We start from the raw sequence: 20,868 nt of genomic DNA, 5'->3' as shown, positions 1-20,868 counted from the left end.
GGACCCCCAATTATTTCAGCCTGCTTCTCCCAAGAATAAGGACGATCTCCCACGTAACCCCGAAACCGTCATCACACCTACGAATTAACAACAGTCCACAATATCATTGGGTGTTCAGTCCATATTCAAAAGGCCCCGAATGCGGAAGGAAGCCTGATAGCAGTTTTTATTTTGTCCTGGACCGGGGCCCAGTCTAAATCCACAGGTGCAGCTAGTTCTTTCTCTTTAGGGCCTAGGTCGAGACAGCCCCTCTCTCTATTTTGTCATGACGTTGACTTTTCCGGTGGTCTGGTCTGACCCCAGGTGCATTTTGTCGGTTGTTAACGTGTTCTCCTGCCTGCTGCGCTGCCCGGGGTCCCACCGTGGCAGGCCGCGCCCCCGCTTGTGGAGGGTTGCGGGGGTCTCCCTGTGTGGCCAGCACTCCCTTGCTGGGCGGCTTGACCGGGGCAGTGTCCTGGTCGCAAGCGCCTCACAGCCCACGACGTAAGCAGGCGCCGCATAGCCTGACTTGGGATTGCACGACGCGGGGAAACAGGCAGCTGGACGTGCAGGCACCCCACGACTGTCGCCGCTGTTTTCCCACTTCCTATTTCTTGAGTGGAAGGCAGGGCAAGCCCTCGGGGCAGGGGCTGGCGCGGTGCGTCCCGGCGGCCTTAGCGGTGCTGGAGCGCCATCTCGTGGCCACGGGCAGCGCAGCCTCCGCACTCCTCCTGGGGGTCCTCCGGCTCCATCAGGGGTCCCCAGCACAGCGCGAGGCCCAGTGGGCGACCAAGGAGCAGGGGGACACAGCCCGGCCCACCCGAAGTCACCCACATTTCCTAGGGAACCAGCCTATGGAAATCTGCCCAATTTACCAAGAGTCAGAAACTTTTCAGCTGTGAAATTGTGTGTGGGGGGGCCAATCCAATACCAGTGAAAATCAAGGAAACAGGCTCTCTCACAGGCTATTATTTTCTTTCTTTTTTTTTTAAAGATTTATTTATTTATTTTATTCCCCCCCTCCCCCGGTTGTCTGTTCTCTGTGTCTATTTGCTGCGTCTTGTTTCTTTGTCCGCTTCTGTTGTCAGTGGCACTGGAAGTGTGGGCGGCGCCATTCCTGGGCAGGCTGCACTTTCTTTCGCGCTGGGCGGCTCTCCTTACGGGTGCACTCCTTGCACATGGGGCTCCCCTACGCGGGGGACACACCTGCGTGGCACGGCACTCCTTGCGTGCATCAGCACTGCGCATGGGCCAGCTCCACACGGGTCAAGGAGGCCCGGGGTTTGAACCGCGGACCTCCCATATGGTAGACGGATGCCCTAACCACTGGGCCAAGTCTGTTTCCCTATTATTTTCTTTAGTCATCCTTTAGCTTTTGTCGTTGACCTTGAGCAAAATCCGCCGCATGAGGAATTTCTTTTAGAATAAGCATCAGGAGGCTGAACCCAAGAGACCCTGAGCTGCGCCCCTCTCCTAGTAGGCATGGATGCCCGACCAGTGACCAAGCGCCTGGAGGGGCTCATTTAGAAAGGGGCCCAGGGCTAGAGCGGAGGAGCTGTGCCCACCAAGGCCTGATGGAGGAGAAGGGGGAGAAGCTTCCGGAGCCTGGAAGGAGCGAGTCATGTGGGACAGGCCCCCTGTAGCCAGGGGTCATCCTGGAGTGGTCTCACAGATAGGGGTCCAAGCCAATTCTGCTCACAAGCTGGCAGCCAGGTGATCCCCGCCCCCCCGGCAGGTGGAGATAGCCCACCTGGAGGAGTGGGCAGCCCCCCGGCCTGGACCTCCGGAACCTTGTACCTCCCTGTGGGCTCTGGATGCTGAGAAGTTCAGGGTCAAAGGGGAAGGTGGCTTTGTCTTGTCCTCCTCTTTATCCTAGCAGGTGGTGTGATTATGCCACCTGTCCCAGGTAGGTGACTGTGTCTTAGCATTTACTACTCTATACCTGCATATGTAGAGGCAGGTACATAAGGGTGAAAACTAACTTCACCCCCCCCATCCCCGCCAAGAAAAAGGTCACATCTGAAATACATTTAATTGCCATGCCAGGTGTCAAGAGAGACCCAGCAGATGGGAGTCACCTGGTGCTTCCTTGCAGAAGGACCCCCGCTCCCTCTGGCAAGGCGGGCAGGCACGAGGGGAATTGGAACCGTTACCATCCATGGAAATGGCGGGCGGCCCACCTTTGCCGCGGCCTGCCTCGTGGGCCTGTCCCCTTTACTTAACAGGCGCCCCAAGAAGCTGTGGAGAAGTCAACTGCAATAACCCAGCCTGACCCCGTGTCCCACCCCGACCTTGCAAACATGCCCAAGTCCAGATGAGCAGAAAGCAGTTTAATTTCTGGAGGAGAACGCAGGCCTGCTCCGGGCGCACGTCGGGTGACCCGGCGGTTCCCGGGCAGGAGCCGCGCCTGGTGAGACGCAGCCCTGCAGGAGCGCGGGCGGGGACCGGCGCCCAGGGCCTGCTGCGCCTTCCGTCCTCCCCCGGGCTCGGCGGCCGCCCTCACTGTCCGCTCCATTCCTCCCAGGTGCTGCCAGGCCACCCCCCACCCCTCCTCCCAGAAGCAGCCGGGCGCAGTGCCCTGGGCCAGCACCCCCAGCATCCTGCCAGCACCCCCAGCATCCTGCCAGCACCCCCAGCACCCCTCCAGCACCCCCAGAGCTCCCCCAGTACCCGCTAGCAGCAGGGCCCAGCCTCCATCGGCCGCCCACACTGAGCACAGCCTTTCTCGGGTGCTGGCCGACTCTTGACCCTTCTGGGTCCCCTGCGCGCCTGGGGCAGCCACGCCTGCTGCAGGCCCGGCTCCGGGCTCCAGGGGCTCGGCGGCCTCTTCTGGACTAGTCGGGGAAGCAGTTCACACCCCTCGGGGGCCGCGTGGCGTTAGGTCCTCCCCGAACCATGCCCGCTGGCTTTTGGGAACTGGTTACTGCCCAGGTGCGGCGACTGGGACCTCAGCACTCCAGAAAAATCCAGCACCACCCTGAACGGGAATCAGGCGCTACCATGTCGGGGACGGCAGGGGCTCCCTGGGAGGACTGGCCGGGGTCTCCCCCAGACCCCCCAGGAGTGGCCGCCACTAGCGGGCGCAGCATTTGGCCTGCCGGACAGGCCGCTGGTTCAGGGTCACCCGTGCATCCCGTGGCTGAGCTGCGGCCTCTCTTTCTTCTCTTTGCAACAGCTCTCGGGCTATGAGAGACAGAGGGGGGTCAGCCTCACCCAGCAGACGGGGGCACCTCCAATCCACCCCTCCCTGACAGGGGCCCAGAGCCACAGACCGAGGCCCCTGGCCCCTCCTCTGCACCCTGGAGGCGTCTGTTGGGTCCAGGACCCCGGGGGGTCTGCACCGGGGGCGCCACTCACCCACAGTGCCGAAGAGCTCTGCCACGTGGTGGTTCAGCCTGGCCGAGGCCTCCATGAACAGCAGCCTCTTGCCCTCGGCGAACTCCTTGCCCTCCTGCGGGAAGCAGCCACCCCACACTGTCAGGAGGCTCCTGTGCTGGAGCCCCGGGCTGGGGGACCCCCCTGCTCCACCCTCTTCCTGCCTGGGTTCGCTTTCTTAGCACTCCTGGAGAAGGGGCCCCAGGACCAGGGAGAGTGAGGGTTCTTGACTGCACTGGGAAGGGGCCTGCGCTGGGTTGAGTCGTGTCCCCCAAAAGTCTATATTCGTGGGAAGCGGATTTGGCTCATCTGATAGAGCATCCGCCTACCACATGGGAGGTCCAGGGTTCAAACCCAGGACCTCCTGACCCATGTGGTGAGCTGGCCCACGCGCAGTGCTGATGTGCGCAAGGAGTGCCGGGCCACGCGGGGCTGTCCCCCTCGTAAGGGAGCCCCACGCGCAAGGAGTGCGCCCCATAAGGAGAGCCGCCCAGCGTGAAAGGAAGTGCAGCCTGCCCAGGAGTGGCACTGCACACATGGAGAACTGACACAACAAGGTGACACAACAAAACAAGACGCAGATTCTGGGTGCCACTGAGAATAGAAGCAGACACAGAAGAACACACAGCGAATGGACATAGAGCAGACAACTGGGGGTGGGGGGAGAGAAATAAATAAAATAAATCTTAAAAAAAAAAGTCTGTGCTCCAGCCCCTGGTCCCTGTGGACGTGGCCGTGTCTGGAATGAGGTCTCCGCAGGTCCCGCTGGTTGAGATGAGCTCACCCTGGGTAGGGGGGGCCCGAACCCACGTGACCGACGTCCTTATAAGCGGGAAACGCAGACTCGGGCCTGGAGATGCAGAGGAGGCAGGGGACAGGCAGGGGCCGCACACGAAGCCGCAGCGCCAGGACGGACGGCCACCACCAGATGCCGGGCGAGGCAGGAGGGACCCTCCCGCAGGCTTCAGAGGGACCGCCGCCCTGCCAGCGTCTCCACGTCAGCCCTCCCGGCTCCGGAGCGGGCGAGACTGAATCTCTGTGGTTTCATGTTAGTTTAAGGCCCCCTGGGAAGCTAGGGAGGGTATTCCGGCCCCAAATGCATCTCAGCCCGCGTGGCTTCGTCCCACCACGGCTCTCTGGCACGCACGGGCTTTGACATGTGGACAGAGGAACCAACTAAGACCTGAAAGGCAGGGAAGGGGGCCTGGGAGGAGCCCCCTCATTTGAGCGCACTCAGGCCCACGGGGAGGAACGGACGGCACAGGACCAGGGCGCGCTGGCGAACCCCAGGAGTTTCCAGCGCGTGGCCCTGGAGGGCGGAAAAGTTCCCGGCGGGCCCTTCGCCTTAACCCCGGCAGGCAGAGCGAGGCTGGCGGGGCCTGACGGCGCAGGCAAGGGGCCCCTGCGGAACGCTTCCAGGGCAAGAGGAGGCCGGGGGGCGCTCTGAGAGCCTGCCAGGGGCCTCCCCGGCCGGGGCCCACGCCCATGTCCCCGGCAGCCCCGGACCAGGCAGAGCAGGGTCACACGACCCAATGAGATCCCTGAAGGCCGCAGATTGGAGGAGAGCCCCGTGGCCTTCCCCCGACCCTGCGGAGCGGTTTACCCCACGGATCTGTGAGGTCTTCTGACTTATTCCAGGCTTAAAATCCTGAAACACAGTAACTGGAAGTATTAAAACTTCACGTTCACTGAGCGTCCCCATTAGCCCCGTACCCAGATGTCCCCTCAGGTTACTAGGGGGCAAAGGAGGCCTGCAGAGAACACCCCCAAGAGGCAGGCGAGAGGGGTAGAGGATTCTGGGCCATAATGATTTGCATTTTAAAGGACCAGGGGACCCAGCACAGCTGGAAACCTTGGTGACTTCGAGGACAATATGTCTGGGTGACGTGGATGGGACCCATATACCCCCTTTGCCCCACCCGCTTGTGGGTTCCAGGTGAGATCGCTTGAAGCGTTTGACCTGGGACCAGTGGACCTCCAGCCCCCAAAGGTTCCCCAGGGTGAAGTCCACGGTCATCTCACCCCTGAGCGGTGAGCACACACCATGCCCAGACCTTGGTTTCTAGATTCATTCTCTAACGGAAGGAACCAGGGCTCCTTGGGAAAATGGCTGATGCCCGAGTCGGGGCTGGGAACGCACAAGACGAGCCTGGAGCTTCTTGGCAGTGGAAGAGCCAGGGCATGATTAGAGACTAGGAGGGCAGGGCGAGGGGACGGAGGAGCCTGGACGGAGCTCCCAGGGGCCAAATTGGGGCCAGATTCTCCTGAGGCCGGAAGAGGACCCCAGGAGGACACGGGTGTGAGCTGAACAAGGCCCGCACAGCAGCTAACACTGCATGGATGCCAGTCTCCTGGCTTTGATCACTGCCCTGTGGTTAAGGAAGACTTAACATTTGGGGAAGTCCCAAGAAGGCCCTTGAAGAGCTTTTTGTACTATATGTGCAATATTTTGTAATTCTGAAATTATTTTCTAATGAAAACTCACAGAGGTCCTTTTGAAAATGGCAGCGCTCGCCTGGCCTCTGCCCAGTGGCCCCCCTTGGCTCCAGGAGAGGGGACACTGCAGCCCCCAGGCCTGGGTCCCACCTGGCGGTGCAGTACGTGGTTGTAGGAGAGGGGTGTGCGTCTACACGTGTGCATGTGTCCAGGGGGTTGTGCACGTGTAGGAGGATGTATGTTTGTGTAGGAGACGTTTGCATGTGTGTGTAGAAAGGGTTGTGCTTGTGTGTGTGTAGAAGTGTGTGTCCATGTGTAAGAGGGTGTGTGTGTGCGTGTGTGTGTGCAGGAGAGGCCATTGTGTCCGAGGAAGACCGAGGGGTCATCAACCGCTTCGGACACGACGGGGACCGCCCCCCGTTTAAGGACGGACGACGCGCTCTACAGCAGGGCTGGAAATTACACCTGTGGCCGTCATTTGTCTTGGGGGTGTCACAGGAGAACCTGACTTCAGCGAAATGTGAGCGGTGCGAGCCCTGTCCCGTCCTGCCTCCCTCGGGAACAAGCACCTTATGGCTGATTTGGGCCCTGGTGACAGCGGCAAGATTAACTGGGCCGTGGAAGACGAGCAGGAGGTGGTCTGCGGCACGGAGGGGGGCACGGCACAGCCCGGCGCGGTGCCAAGGACAACTCAGCAAAAGGCAGATGCTGGCGTGCTCTCGCCGCTTGCTGAGAGCTGCGATTATCCTTGGTATATATATATATATACAGTGTGGACGCATTTTTAAACTGAGGTTTGGGAAAGTAATGAAGCTCAAGGAGCTGGAGTCTTTTTTTGGGATAAGAATTGCGTAGCCTTGCATTTCAGTCTGCCTGTTAATCTTATATTTATATAAGCAAGTATCTATAAATATCTAACTGAAGTAAGTAAAACATGTGCTGATATGAACTACAAAAAAAGTGTGTGCTTGTGGGTGTGTGCAGGAGGGGGTGTGTGCCTGCGTGTGTGCAAAGGAGGTGTGTGCCTGCATATGTGCAGGTGTGTGTCTGTGTTTGTGTGCAGGAGGGGGTATGCACCTGTGTGTGTGCAGGAGGGGGTGTGCGCCTGCGTGTGTGTGAGGGGGTGTGTGCCTGTGTGTGCAGGAGGTGTGTGCCCGTTTGTGTGCAGGAAGGGGTGTGTGCCTGCATGTGTGCAGGAGGGGTGTACACCTGTGTGTGTGCAGGAATGTGTGCCTGCGTGTGTGAAGGAGGGGTGTGCGCCTGCGTGTGTGTGGGAGGGGGTGTGTGCCTGCGTGTGTGCAGGAGGGGGTGTGCGCCTGTGTATGCAGGAGTGTGTGCCTGTGTGTGTGCAGGAGGGGTGTGCACCTGCGTGTGTGCAGGATGGGGTGTGTGCCTGTGTGTGCAGGAGGTGTGTGCCCGTTTGTGTGCAGGAGGGGGTGTGTGCCTGCACGTGTGCAGGAGGGGTGTGCACCTGTGTGTGTGCAGGAGGTGTGTGCCTGCGTGTGTGCAGGAGGGCGTGTGTGCCTGTTTGTGTGCAGGAGGGGGTGTGTGCCTGCACGTGTGCAGGAGGGGTGTGCACCTGTGTGTGTGCAGGAGGTGTGTGCCTGCGTGTGTGCAGGAGGGCGTGTGCGCCTGTGTGTGTGCAGGAGTGTGTGCCTGCGTGTGTGCAGGAGGGGTGTGCACCTGTGTGTGTGCAGGAGGTGTGTGCCTGCATGTGTGCAGGAGGGCTGTGCGCCTGCGTGTTTGCGGGAGGGGGTGTGGGCCTGTGTGTGTGCGGGGGTGTGTGCACCTGCATGTGTGAGGGAGGGGGTGTGCACCTGCATGTGTGCAGGAGGGGTGTGCGCCTGTGTGTGTACCGGAGGGTATGTGTGTGGGAGGGGGTGTGCACCTGCATGTGTGAGGGAGGGGGTGTGCACCTGCATGTGTGCAGGAGGGGTGTGCGCCTGTGTGTGTACCGGAGGGTATGTGTGTGGGAGGGGGTGTGCGCCTGCGTGTGTGCAGGAGGGCGGGCTGCCTTCAGCTCCCACCAGCCCTCGGCTCGGGCGGAGGCGTGGCTCAGGTCTCTCGGGAGGGAGAGGACTAGAGGTCTGCCGAGACATACCTGAAAGGTCACCTGCCGCTCCTCGGCCAGGTCGGTCTTGTTGCCCACCAGCATCACCACCACCTCCCCGGGGTGGAACTCGTTCTCCAGGTCCTTCAGCCACCGCTGAGCTTGGTAGAAGGACTCCTGGGAAAACGTTGAGGCCTGAAGATCTCAGGCATTGGCCCTTCTGGGAGCAGGGGCCACACCACTGCGCAAGTGTCACTCGGGCCAGCGGCCATGTGACAAACACCCCACCGGCACCCCCGGGCTGCCCTTGGCAGGCCCTGGGAAGTCTGTGCCGCCATCAGCACCGAGGTGGGGGGCCACCAGCCGCTGCCCCCCCACCCAGAGCCCAGGAGCCTGGGCTCGCAGGACACTGCGGCCAGGCCTCGTGCCCTGGAGTCTCCACCTCTGGCTGCCCTCGAGGGACCATTGTGGGCAGGATGGTTTCGGGGTGCCTATCACCCCAACCCCTGATCCTAACTGCAGTTCCCCATTGACCAGGAAGCGGGGGCTCCTGCCCTGGCCCCCACAGACCCCTCTCTCCACCGTGCAGTGGAGCCACCGAGCCGGCACTGCCTCCAGCACAGGTGGGATACGGCTCACCTCCACCATGTCCTGTCACCCATCCTCCTAGCTCCCAGCCTCTGTACATGCTGTTCCCTGCTAGGACACCTCCCTTCCTGCTCACCATGGATATGCCCACCCCGCCTGCCCGCAGCAGGCTCTCCCTCCAAGTCTCGGCTTAGGAGCTTTGCTGCAGGGAGCCCACCTGGACCCCAGCAGGGCTCAGTGCCCCTCCTGCCCACTCCCACGTGCCGTCCTCCTCTGCCCTGCTCTCTGCTAAGTGTCGTCTGCTTACTCGCATTGCCCGCTGTCTGGAGAAGACACTTCTATTTCCGTGACATCCTTCTCACCAGCCTAGCGGCAGCACTATCGAACACACAAACCCAGTCCCGCAGGGAAGGCTTCCTGGAGGAGGTGGCCCACTTGCACTAAAGAATTCTCTACTGCTTGGGGCGATTCATCTTTACAAAGCACCAGCGCAGGAACCTAAGTCCTTCAGAAGGCAGCTCCGCCGAGCCTGAGGAAGCAGCAGGACCACGCCTCACCTTCTTGGTGATGTCGTACACCAGAAGCGCGGCGTTGGCGCCCCGGAAGTACAGGTGGCAGATGCTGTGGTACTTCTCCTGGCCAGCCGTGTCCCAGATCTCCAACTTCAGAGACGCGGCGCCCACGTTCACCACCTTGGTGAAGAACGCGCCTGCAACGAGGGAGGGCAGGGGAGCTGCCTTTAGAGGACGGGGTTTCTCTCCGCGACTCCGCTGGACCAGGGCGAGCCCCGAGCCGGCAACCATCCCTGAGCAGCCCCAGCGCGTCCTGCTGCCCACGTGTCAGGAAGGCTGAGCAGGCGCTTCCGGGAGACAAGGGCTTTCAAGCAAAGCAAAGGTTAGAAATAATTTGCTGTCAACTTTTTGCAGATTTGATGTGTGTGAACATCAAACTCATGGGGACCGAACTCCAAATCTCTGGCTACGTGTGACATAGAGAGGACCTTCACCAGAATTCAAACCCAGGGCCTCCTTGACCCGTGTGCAGCTGGCCCACGCGCAGTGCTGATGCGCGCAAGGGGTGCCGTGCCACACAGGGGTGTCCCCCGCATAGGGAGCCCCATGCTCAGGAAGTGCGCCCCGCATTGAGCCACCCAGGAGTGGCACCGCACACGCAGAGTTGATGCAGCAAGATAACGCAACAGAAAGAGACAGATTCCCAGTGCCACAGAGAATGCAAGCGGGCACAGAAGAACACACAGCGGACGGCCACAGAGAGCAGACAACGGGGGGGGGGGGGGGAAGGGGAGAGAAAGAAATAAAATAAATCTTTAACAGAAAGGACCTTCAGTGTCCACAAGTCGCTGGCTCCAAGCGAGGCAGCTTCGTTCTGGGGACCACTAGGACCCCTGGCACCTGGTTAACTGGCTGCTGGGTTGCTGAGCCAACCTCACAGCAGCCCTGTCTAAATCCTTCCTCGCATCCTGCTACCCTCCCCACCTCCCCAGTGGCCTCTCCCTGCCCGCCCCCCTCCTCTCAGCAGTCCCATCTGCTTGCCATGTGTCCCTTACCCCCACCTGGAGAACCCTTACTGTCTACTGAGGTCTTCGGTGTGGGCCTCGGGAACGGCCCCCTACTGCCCCCTCCCTTCTGGGGACCCCTCTCTGCAGCCGCCCTCATGCTCCGCACACACCAGCGGCGCCTGCAGACTTCTAGGGGTTTCTTTCTCTCCTCTGGTGAACAGTGAGCGCCTTGAGGACGGGGGCTTGGTCTTACTCATTGGCCCCCCTGCTTAGAAGGCACCTAGAGTGAAAGCTCCAGCTCCAAACTTGAACGTCCGGGAGGTCCACCTTCCCCTTGAAGATTTCCGCCCCTTGAGCTTTGCATTTCTAAGTGATGCAATTTAAAAATCATTCCTTTTTTTTTTAAGATTTATTTTTTATTTATTTCTCTCCCCACCCGCCCCATTTGACTGTTTTCTGTGTCCATTCACTGTGTGTTCTTCTGTGTCCACTTGTGTTCTTGTCAGCGGCACCAGGAATCTGTGTCTCTCTTTGTTGTGGCATCTTGCTGCGTCAGCTCTCCACGTGTGCTGCACCACTCCTGGGCAGGCTGCACTTCTTTTGTGCTGGGCGGCTCTCACGGGGCGCACTCCTTGCGCATGGGGCTTCCCAATGCAGGGGTCACCCCTGTACAACACGGCACTCCTTGCACACATCAGCACTGCGCATGGGCCAGCTCAACACATGAGTCAGGAGGACCTGGGTTTGAACCCTGGACCTCCCACGTGGTAGGCGGATGCCCTAGCCATTGGGCCAAATCTGCTTCCCTAAAAAATTGTTTCTTAACAAAGCCAAAATACGCTGCCCCCATAGCGTGTGACTTGTAAGAACTAGAACGAGGGCCGAGGGTAGCCGGCGTGGGGGACAGGGAATTGGCAAAGCCGAACGGGCACCTGTCGGAGCCCCACCCCTGCCAGACCCCGGGTCAGGTTCAAGGTCTGCTGGCCACTCGAGGGACAGTGAGCACTGACCAGGGCAGCCAAGAGTCTCAGCCTGGAGGCAAGGCTGTGACTCTCTCATGCCCTTCTACATGGCGGGGGGTCTCCCAAATGGAAGGTTCTGGACTTCTCTGCCTGCACAGCCAGCGTTTCTGCAGCACCTCAACCTTAAGTCAGAGAAAACATGAGCTGGAGTCCTGGTGTAGAGGGAGCCACAGCCTTCATCTGAGAAGTAGAGCTGATGTCTCCCTGCATTTGGGGGAGCTTCAGCCACTTAACGGGGCGGCCAGCGGGAGAGCGGAGGCTGTGCACATCCTGTCACAGACCCACCCGCTGTGCGGAAGATGCAACCCACGTGAACTTGCTAAATTGCTAAATCCCAGTTTCCTTGTCTTTATGAGATAACAGGACCCTCTAGCCAGAGTGGCTGTAAAATTACATGAGAAAAGAGATGGGCAAAGAAGATTCCCTCCCAGCCCCCTTCACCATTTGGGGCTCATTACCTAAGAGAGTCGCCCTTCAATCCACTGCTTTGTTCTTCTATCCTTTCCAGTTAAATTGCTGGATTTGAATTTGGTTGTATCTTAAAGGTTATCACTGCCAGGTTATACATGGGTATGAAACTCGGATTTTCCTCCTCAATTTAGCCATCTCGGCTTCTGATATTTTCCTTTTCCACTTTGAAATTGATGGCAGGTGGTTGAATCTAAATCAGCACACAATCCCAACCAATTTCCAATGCCTGCGTGGCTTTCAGTCCAAGCAATGACACCTGAGTGGAAGTTTGGCTCTTCACAGAGGTGGGAGGCCTCTCGCCTGGGCCCTTGGGCAGGTCTCGCCTGGACAGTCCACCCCTCGCCCATGGTGCCCTTGGCTCTGGCATTGATCTTCCATCTTTGGAAATCCATAACTTTGTTCCCATCTTCACAGCTAAAGTCAAAAAGTGATATATATATTTTTTAATTCCAAGAAATCCAGACAGATGTGAAGGTTTTGCCTAAGATGATACTGGCAACAAGTGGGGGGACGGGAGAAGGGGCAGCTCAGGCCAAGAACCAGACATGTTGTTGGGTTTCTAGAATGCACCTGTGCCTGTTAATGGGCTGGCGTGGGAGCTGGCTTCCACCTGGCACACAGCTTTAGCGCTCCTTCTGGCTCTGACACAACAGGTGCCCCTGCAAAAGAGGGGCGCGTCCAGCCCCACGCCCTCCCCCTGAACTGCCTCCCCCCAGCTAGCTCCTTCTTGCGCTCTGCCAACTGTCTGGAAGCTGGGGGCCCTCCACTCCAGCTGAAAACCCCAGGTTGGGTCATGACTAGCAGAAGAATTAACTGGGCACTGCTCTCTAACTTGTATTTTATTGCCCCCAATTAAAAAGCGGCTGTAATAAATTTTAGCATAATAAAATGTTTTTTAACAGCTGACTCCTAACTAAAATCCTCTTTGTGTCACTCCTTTTTTGCAAGAACCGGATTGCTGGTAATAAGGAATAGTCAGTGGAAGCCTCGTTGGCAGCCAAGTCCTCGGTTTGGAAGATAAGTGAGGTGCCAGGCCGGACGTGCCCCTTGGCTGGCGGGCTGTGCCTTCCCTTCCAGCACAGCAGGCCCGAGAGGAACTGAGGCTTCCGCTAGCAAACATGCTGCAAGTGCACACTAGATGTCACCATTGCTCCAAAAGATGTCACCGAGAAAGCGGCAGCACAGGGAATACCAGGATTTCCTCACTGGGGCCAGTTGGGACCCTGGGGGGCCTGCGGAGCTCTCCGTGGGCCGAGCCCCAGGCCAAGTGGTCACTTCTTCCTGCAGCTCCCGCAGCCCCCTGCCAGGCCCTCTCCGCAGCGGGGCAGGAACCCAGCCGCACAGACGGGGAGCTGCAGGAGGATTCCCGGGGAGCCGCCCCCAGCGGGGTCCTGCAGCAGCAGGAGTGAACTTCCCAGCTCCCGGCCCACGAAGGTCGCCTGTCACCCACCCAGCTCTGTCTCCTGGGACCTCTGGACGGGTGGTGTCTTGCTGGGGGGGAGGGGGGGAGCGACTGGGGACATTGTCCTGGGAGCAGTGCTCATGCAATGCCCCCGCTGCGGACCCCCAGGCCGAGCGCCCCCGTCGGGGTCCACCCACCAGGACAGGCCCTGGTCCCACCCTCACTTTCGAGGTTGGCGGGGGGGTGGGGGTGTGCGCAGCAAGGTGTGCACGTGAGGATGCCGGCCTCGAGCACCCACGGCCCTCTTTCACGGGACGCCGCCCAGGGAAGGCGCTCACGCCCCCCCCCCCCGTTCTCCATATGTCCCCCCTCGAGCCTGCAGCGCGGGAGCCGCGGGCCCTGCTCACTGGCTGGTGCCCTCCTTCCTCCCTGGCTCACGCCTGCAGACACCACCTCTTGCCCTCCCCAGCCGGCCCACCAGGCGGCTGTGACCCCGCGCTGTCCCTTTCCCGCTGCAGGCGCCTCCGCTCACCCCTCCCCCAAGACGAGCAGCTGTTCTTGATGAAAGCCAGACGCCACCAGGCTTCGGAGAAAAGACCGGAAGGGTCTGCCTGACAAGGGCGGTGGGACGCAGACCCCTTCTCCCCAAGGCACAAAAGGAACGACGATATCCCATGTCCTCCCCTGGAGAATGAGTGTTACCACCCACCGCCACCGCCCGTAGCAGTGTCACAAGGTGTGTAAGGCGTTCCCAGCCGGGAAGTGGGTGCTGAGGAGCCCCTGGAGGAGGCCCCCTTTCCTGGGTGGGAAGGTGCTGCTCACCCACCTCCCGGCAGAGCCGCAGGCGGAGCAGATGCGCAGCAACGGGGGCCCCGTGGGCTGCGCTGGGGAGAAGGCAGGGGCCACCAGCGGGCTCAGCGGGAAGCCAAGCTGCGCCTCTGCCTCCCTCGTCACCCTCGACTGTTCAGAGGGACCCCCTGCTGATCCCAGGGACACCAGGGTGGGAACAAAGCCGCCGAGCGAAAGGCTGAGGGGCGAGAAGCAGGGACCGTTAGGAGCGAAGGGGCAAGCCAGGGCCTGGGGAGAAGGCAAAGGGGGAAGCAGCTGAAGCTGACAGCTGGGGGGGGACCTGGTGGAGGGAGGAGCAGGAGTGGCCAGGACACCCCAGGCCTGCCCTGAGCCGGGACCCCCACCCTGACTATAGCCCATCACTGGGCGCCATCCCGCCCCTTGCAGGGGCTTCTGGACAGCCTGGGGAGGGACAGGGGTGAGTCTCGGCCCCTGCTTGGTGGGGCCGGTGACACCAGCCGGGCGTGCCTGTGAGCAGGGGCGGCCGGGCCGGCCCCCCACCCACGAGCTACAGCCACCCGGAAGGAGCACCCCTTCATGGGTTTTCGGCCTGGGGAAGGCAGCGGGCGTCCCAGAGCTCCAGTGCAGAAATCCCAAGGCTCAGGGAGCACGGGGGCAGCTCGCAGCCCCTCCACCCAATATTCCAGCGCCCGTGGCAGGCGCTGCAAGCCTGGTGGGCGAGGGGCCTGGTGGTAGGTAGTTTAGGCTTTGCAGGCCATAAGGTCACCTTTGCAACTATTCAGTGTCGCCGCTGTGCTGGGAAAGCAGCCATAGATGATACATAAATGAATGGTTGGGGCTCTATTCCAGTAAAGTTTTATTTAAAAATAAAGACAGGCTGCAGGCTGGATTTGGCCCCCGAGTTAGAGCCCCGTCTAAAACTCTTGCCTGTTCCGGCACCTGCTCTCTGTGCCTCGTCCCGAATCCCCAGGCACGCAGCCCTTGACGTCTGAGCTTGGACAGGGCCCCCTTCTATGGACTCTGCTTTCATCTGAAGCCCCCTTCGGGCCAGACTCCGCAGCTGGCTGTGTTCAAGCCACTTCCAATAGCACAGAGGAGCAGGTGGGTTTTCCTCTAACGGACAAGAGGAGAGCCCCGCACCCGCGACCTAATGCTATTAGCTCCCCTCGAGCTCCATCCCAGAGCCAGCCCTCCTACTCACTGCCTGCCCTTCTCACCCCCAGCTCTGGGCGCATAGCCCCGGCGGGCCCCCCATCCCCGTATCCCTAGGGTACCACTCACCAGACGCCACCTCCTGAGAGGACAGAAGAGACAGACCCCAAGAGAAGTGGACTTGGCCCAGTGGTTAGGGCGTCTGCCTACCACATGGGAGGTCCGCGGTTCAAACCCCGGGCTTCCTTGACCCGTGTGGAGCTGGCCCATGCACAGTGCTGATGCACGCAAGGAGTGCCCTGCCACGCAGGGGTGTCCCCCGCGTAGGGGAGCCCCACGCGCAAGGAGTGCACCCGTAAGGAGAGCCGCCCAGTGCGAAGGAAAGTGCAGCCTGCCCAGGAGTGGCACTGCACACACGGAGAGCTGACACAGCAAGATGACGCAACAAAAAGAAACACAGATTCCCATGCCACTGACAACAACAGAAGCAGACAAAGAAGAACACGCAGCAAATAGACACAGAGAACAGACAACTGGGGTGGGGGCTGGGGAAGGCAAGAGAAATAAATAAATAAATCTTAAAAAAAAAAAAAGAGACCCCAAATAGCTAAGGCCTTGAATCACATCCCCATCTGTCTCCCCAACAAGACAAGCTCCAGAGGGCAGGGGCCTCCTCACCCTGTGCAGGCCTGGGGCAGGGCCCCCATTCAACAAATAATGAACAAATGAATACAAATGAATAAATGAATGAATTAGGAGAAACTGGCCGTCTGTCAGCAGCAGAGGCAGACTCTGAAACCAGAACCGTAGCGGGTGTGCGGTTTGGCCACTGCACCGTCCGCAACCCCGGCATCAGCAGAGACGACATCTGGGTTCCCTCTTGCAGGGAGTCAGGGCCCTCGCTGCCCAGCAGGTGGGTCCACGGCAGGGTGTGAGGGCGGCCAGCTTCTGAGCAGCCGTGGGCGTCAGCCTCTTTACGAGTGCGGCGAGAGGGCCCCACCCCGTCCACCATTCCTACTGCTCTCCCCTCCCCAAACCAGACTAGACAAGGGTACCAGTCTGATATGGTTATGAATTCCAAAAATAGATACTGGATTATGTTTGTAATCTGGTCTGTACCTGGGTGTGATTGAGTTATGATTAGGGCCACGTCATTAGGGGGTTGAGTCCCCACTTCTTGGTGGGTGGGGACTCACAGATAAAAGGCATGGCAAAGGACAGGGTTGAGGGTTTTTGATGTTGGAGTTTGATGCTGAAGCCTTAAGCTGGAGCCCCAAGAAGTAAGCTCACAGAGGAAAGAGAAGCCAGCCCCAGGAAGAGAGGAACCCAGGAAGCCTGAACCCTCGCAGACGCCGGCAGCCATCTTGCTCCAACACGTGGAAATAGACTTTGGTGAGGGAATTAGCTTATGCTTTATGGCCTGTTATCTGTAAGCACCTACCGCAAATAAATACCCTTTATAGAAAACGACCTATTTCTGGTATTTTGCATCAGCACCCCTTTGGCTGACTAATAGAGCAGGTAAACCAAGGCCAGGCAGACAGGGAGAGGTTTTTAGCGTTATCAGAAGACGGGCACGCTGGGCAGGCCATGGCCGACTTGTCTAAGCCCAAGGGTGCGGCACGAGGAAGACCTGCTTCTCGGGACCCCCCCACACCTTCCATGGGTCCCCCCCACCCAGCCCTCCAAGTCCCGGAGCCCCTGGCCCTGAGTCTCCATGCCCCGCAGGTGCCAGGTGAGCTGAAGCCTGAGCCGCAGCACCTGGAGTCCACGTGCCCCTGGCAGCGGGCAGACTCCCCGCCCCACATACCCCCACCGCGCCCTCGTGCTGGGCGAGCACCCAGGTCAAGAGCGAGCCGCCAGAGTGTGGGAAACTGCGAGGCGGCTCCGCCGGGCTGCTCCCACGCGGGCCCGCAGCCCCTGCGCCTCTGTCGGAAGGGGACAAAGGGCGCCCTGTCCTCACTTACATCCCACGGTGGGCAGGATGCTCTTGAAGTCGTTCCTCACATACCGGAGAGCCAGGCTGGACTTCCCCACCGAGCCGCTTCCCAGGAGCACCAGCTTAAAGACTGAGGGCTGGCCGGGGGCAGTGCCAGGGCGCGCCGGCCCCTCTGCCTGTGCCATGCCCTGCAGGGAGACACAAGCGGACGAAGTCGGTGAACTTCTGAGGCCAAATAACCCTGGCAAGCTCAGCCCTGGAGGGCTGTTTCCAGCTCGACGGGAGCGCGGGGGCACCCGGGCTGGCAGCCCACTCCTCTCTGCCCAGTCCCCGTCTACACTGCGGTCAACAGCACCCGTTGAATGGGTCTGCGGTGAGGGACAAAAGGAGCTCTGCTTGGGACGTGTGACCCACTGCCTGGCACAGGCCACTTTCTGAGAAACGACCGTGTGCCGCATAACGACAATCACAGCTATCGTGTGTCCTCATTCCTTCACGTCTCACTGTAAACAGGTGCATTACTGATTCCAAAACGTATCTCCAGCACCTGATCAAAATGCTCTTATTGTTGGTTCACGGATTCAAGTTTGTGTTTCAAAAACAAAATCTCCCTAAAAAAATTAAAAGTCAATATTTCAAAGCTATGAAAGCATTTTAATCCTTCCCATTGGACCAAAAGTGTCAGAATCCGTAGTGAAATAAATGCCCTGGAGAAAAACTGCTCTGTGGCCCAAACCAACTTGGGGGACCCAGAATATTTTTTCATTCTAGGCCAACCTTTGTGCACCCCTCCCCCACTTCCACAAGTACCAACTTGGCATCCAGTCTTGTTTCACTAGCACCCCTGAACCTCCCCCACCAGGTTATTTTGAAGCCAGTTCCAGACATCCTATTATTTTATCTGGGAATTTTAGCATATATACATATATTCCTTTTTTTCCCTTTGCATGTATTTGTCGAAGAAATCAGATCTTTTGTTCTACAGTTTCCCAGTCTGGATTTTGCCGATTGCATTCCTACGTTGTCATTTAATACACTCCTCTGAACCCTGCATTTTCTACACAGAAAACATGATCAGATCCAGGCTCGATGCTGGGGCAGGAGTGCTTCCTAGGTGTGACGTTAGCCGGCGTCGACGGCCGTTGCCTGGGTCCTGTTACAGGACAGGGTTGTGGAACAGCGACTGTCTAGTGTTAGCATTTGTCTGCCGGGGTTACCTGCAGCTCTTCTGAGAAGAGACACTCCCTCTTTCAACAGCCACACCCCTCCAACCCTGAGAGTGGGGGGCAGGGGGGCAAGAGGGAGCCCCCGCGGGGTCAGGGTGTGAACGGAGGACAGGAGAATTTTGAAGAGAAAAGAGAGCAGTAAGGAACAGCGGCCCGCCAGCTGCTGCGGCCCAGCCAGGTCGGGTCTGCTCTGTGGGGCCTAAGAGGAAGAGGAGCAAGTTTGGGATCCCGGCCTCAAAGCAAGCAGGGCTGAATCTTAAACGGCACCCGGACAGTTCTAAACCGAAAGAGACTAGGAAACTGTAGAACCTAGCAGAGAAGTGCCTGTGGGGTCTTCAGCCCCCTGGGGAAGGGGCTGCACAGAGCAGTGGAGGAGGCTGTTGGAAAGCAAATACTCCAGAGTGTCACCATCAGGTACAAGGCTGGTGTCACACAAGGACTAGAAAGATTAAATTGTGGATTTGTGAGAATAGTACCCAGCACGTAGTTGGTGCTCAATAAATACCTGATGAAGGAATGACTGCATGAATGAATGAACCAAGGTGGCCCATGGGTTACCATGGAAACACAGAGGAGAGACACATTACCCACCACCCTGAGTTTTGAAATTTTTGCCTAAACTGAGGACAGCTTCCTGCATCTTGAGGCAAAGAGTGGGTGGCTTATGGGGACCCTCATTTTTTTTTAATGTAACATTAAAAAAATAAAGACAAAAAAAAGAAAACAATTCAGTTTATAATTGCATCAAAAGAATAAAATACTTCATATTCAGTTTAAAAAAAAAAAAAAAGGTGCTAAACACATGCATTTGGTGAATAGTTGGTGCAGTGGCACTAAATAGGGACTATTTTTTCCCCAGGAAAAAAGCCCTCTCCCAGAATAACATGATGTTTAAGAACAAAAAAAAAAAAAGAGTGGGTGGCTCGGGGGGGGGCACAGGGTCTGAGCTGAGCGCCCTCCTGCTTGAGCTGGGGGCAGGGCCCAGCAGTGACCAGCCCCTCAGGCCACCCAGGACTTCTCACGCCACAGACACACAGCAGCCCGGCCAGGGTACTGGGAGGGGGCCATTCCCTTCTCCAGAACCCCCTGCCCCACACCAGAAGGCGAAGCAATCTCCCCGTACTTCCGACCCCGGGGTAGGAAATTAAACCCAAAGACAGAGCAAAAGAAACAACATGAGCAGGTGGGAAAGCCCCTGAAATGTCAGCTCACCTTCCAGGAATAGAATTTACAGCCCTGCTGATTCAGCTCTGCCAGCCAAGCCTCATATCAGAGGTCAGAATTCTGAAAAGATAACAAAAACGATGTGTCTCAAAGTTCAGAGGCTGCCAGAGATCATTCACCAACCCCTTCACCAAACAAGCCGGGCCTTCTGCCTTCCTGCAAAGCTCTTCTGAACTGGCTCGCTCCTCTCCATTCCAGCTGGTGCCAGGATCTCCCCTGCAGCAGCCCCCAGCCGGGCCCGCAGCCGCCACCCTGGTCCAATGGAATGCAAGCACGGCGCGGCCCACGGGTGCTCCCGCAAAGAGTAGATAGGGTCCCGCACCCGTCCCAGGTGGATAGGCCGCATCCCGATCCACACAAGGTCAAGTTCTGAGGCTGGTCCCATGGGTGCGAACCTATTTATAAATAGGACCTTCGAAGATCCAATCAAGATGAGGCCACGGTGGGCCTCAATGCGTATGGCGGGAGTCCTTCAAGCAGAGGAAACTTGGACCCAGAAGTACCAGGGGGAGACCAAGGAGACAGAATGCCACGTGACGCAGGGAGCACGGCCGGGGCAAGCCGCCACCAGGGCGCTGCTTCCGAGAACACACAAGCTGCCGCTGCCGTGACTTTTGCCTCCCAACCCTGAGGCGGTCATTCCCGTCGTTGGAGCCGGCAGGTCTGTGACTTTGTTAAGCAGCCCACACAACAGCGGCTCATAAAACACACAAGTCCCGCGGGCGGCAGCCGGCCCGGCCCCCGTCCTGATGGAAAGGATCTGTTGATCTGTGTGTTGGTTATCAATGTCCTTTCTCACCGGGCTGTCCCCTCTAGTGAGACCTCATTCATGCAATTCCTTGGGTCGTGCCTCTCTCCCTCGCTGGGCTGCGACATCCAGCGGGAGAAGGACGGGGTTCTCGAGAATGAATGAGGGCGGGGCTCCGGGGAGCCGGGGCCGGACGACCTGCAAACGGCTCTCCCGGCAGCCCGGCAGGTAACTGGGGGGACTGCGAAAGGGAGAACAGAAGGGCCTCCTGGAAAGCAGAAAATTACACCCCCTCGGGCAACCCTAACGGAGGTGCTCAGAGGAGAGGGCCCAGGGACAGCCATCTTCACCAAGCAAAGCTCCCAGATGCCGCCACGAACACAGGCAGACACACAGACACACACACACACACCCTGCACCGTGCACAGAAGTTTGCAGAGCAACTCACGTATTCCCCGGCCCAGTCACTGCAGGGTCACTGGTCACCCGGGGCCTGCAGGGCCCCTCCTGGCGTCTCCCTGGCTCCCTCTGGCTGGCCTGGGAAAGCTCCCTTCCCTGCAAGGCAGCAGGGGTCAGAGAGGGAGGGGCGGGCAGGGAAGGAGCAGCGCCCCGGGCTGGTGCAGGGCCAAGGTCAGGCCTCTTGCTTTGTGCCCAAGGGCAAGGTCCAGGGGGGCAGGCCTGGAGGGCTGGGCAGGAGGCTGGGCCCCAAGCAGATAATCCTGGAGCACCTGCCCACCCGCCAGGGAGCCACATTCCTGCCCTGGCTTCTCTCCCGCTGCCCGGGGCCAAGGTCTCCAGCGTGCCCACAGGTCCAGCCTGGTGCCGAGCGATTTCCTTGGAGCTGGAGCGAATCTTTGTTGCCCTTGAAACTAACAACCCAGAACAGAAGAAAATATGAATCAGTGCCTTCACACGGCTCTGGAACCA

General features: G+C 59.0%; 1 protein-coding gene across 1 annotated transcript; it reads right to left on the bottom strand.

Moving 5' to 3' along the window:
- Positions 1-2,294: 2,294 nt before the first annotated feature.
- RAB17 (RAB17, member RAS oncogene family) lies at positions 2,295-20,805 on the bottom strand. Its single transcript, XM_023584890.3, has 8 exons — positions 20,670-20,805; positions 20,390-20,496; positions 19,182-19,253; positions 16,772-16,931; positions 8,986-9,137; positions 7,892-8,017; positions 3,337-3,430; positions 2,295-3,162 (listed from the first exon to the last, which is right to left on the bottom strand). The coding sequence occupies exons 4-8, from the start codon at positions 16,926-16,928 to the stop codon at positions 3,053-3,055; spliced, it is 639 nt and encodes a 212-aa protein (XP_023440658.2). The 5' UTR covers positions 16,929-16,931; positions 19,182-19,253; positions 20,390-20,496; positions 20,670-20,805; the 3' UTR covers positions 2,295-3,052.
- Between the last annotated feature and the right edge of the window lie 63 nt (positions 20,806-20,868).

The sequence above is a fragment of the Dasypus novemcinctus genome, chromosome 7 (genome assembly GCF_030445035.2).
Source record: "Dasypus novemcinctus isolate mDasNov1 chromosome 7, mDasNov1.1.hap2, whole genome shotgun sequence".
Lineage (NCBI taxonomy): Eukaryota > Metazoa > Chordata > Mammalia > Cingulata > Dasypodidae > Dasypus > Dasypus novemcinctus.
The sequence above is the reverse complement of the archived record's forward strand: the minus strand, read 5'-3'. Positions and strand labels throughout refer to the sequence as shown.

What these genes read in the sequence shown, in the direction of transcription:
- RAB17 (XM_023584890.3), bottom strand. Translation starts at nt 16,928, where the DNA reads ATGGCACAGGCAGAGGGGCCGGCGCGCCCTGGCACTGCCCCCGGCCAG. An exon ending in TGTACGACATCACCAAGAAG is followed by an intron (nt 8,018 to 8,985) that starts GTGAGGCGTGGT and finishes ACGTTTTCCCAG; the next exon opens with GAGTCCTTCTACCAAGCTCA. An exon ending in AGCGGCAGGTGACCTTTCAG is followed by an intron (nt 3,431 to 7,891) that starts GTATGTCTCGGC and finishes TGCTTCCCGCAG; the next exon opens with GAGGGCAAGGAGTTCGCCGA.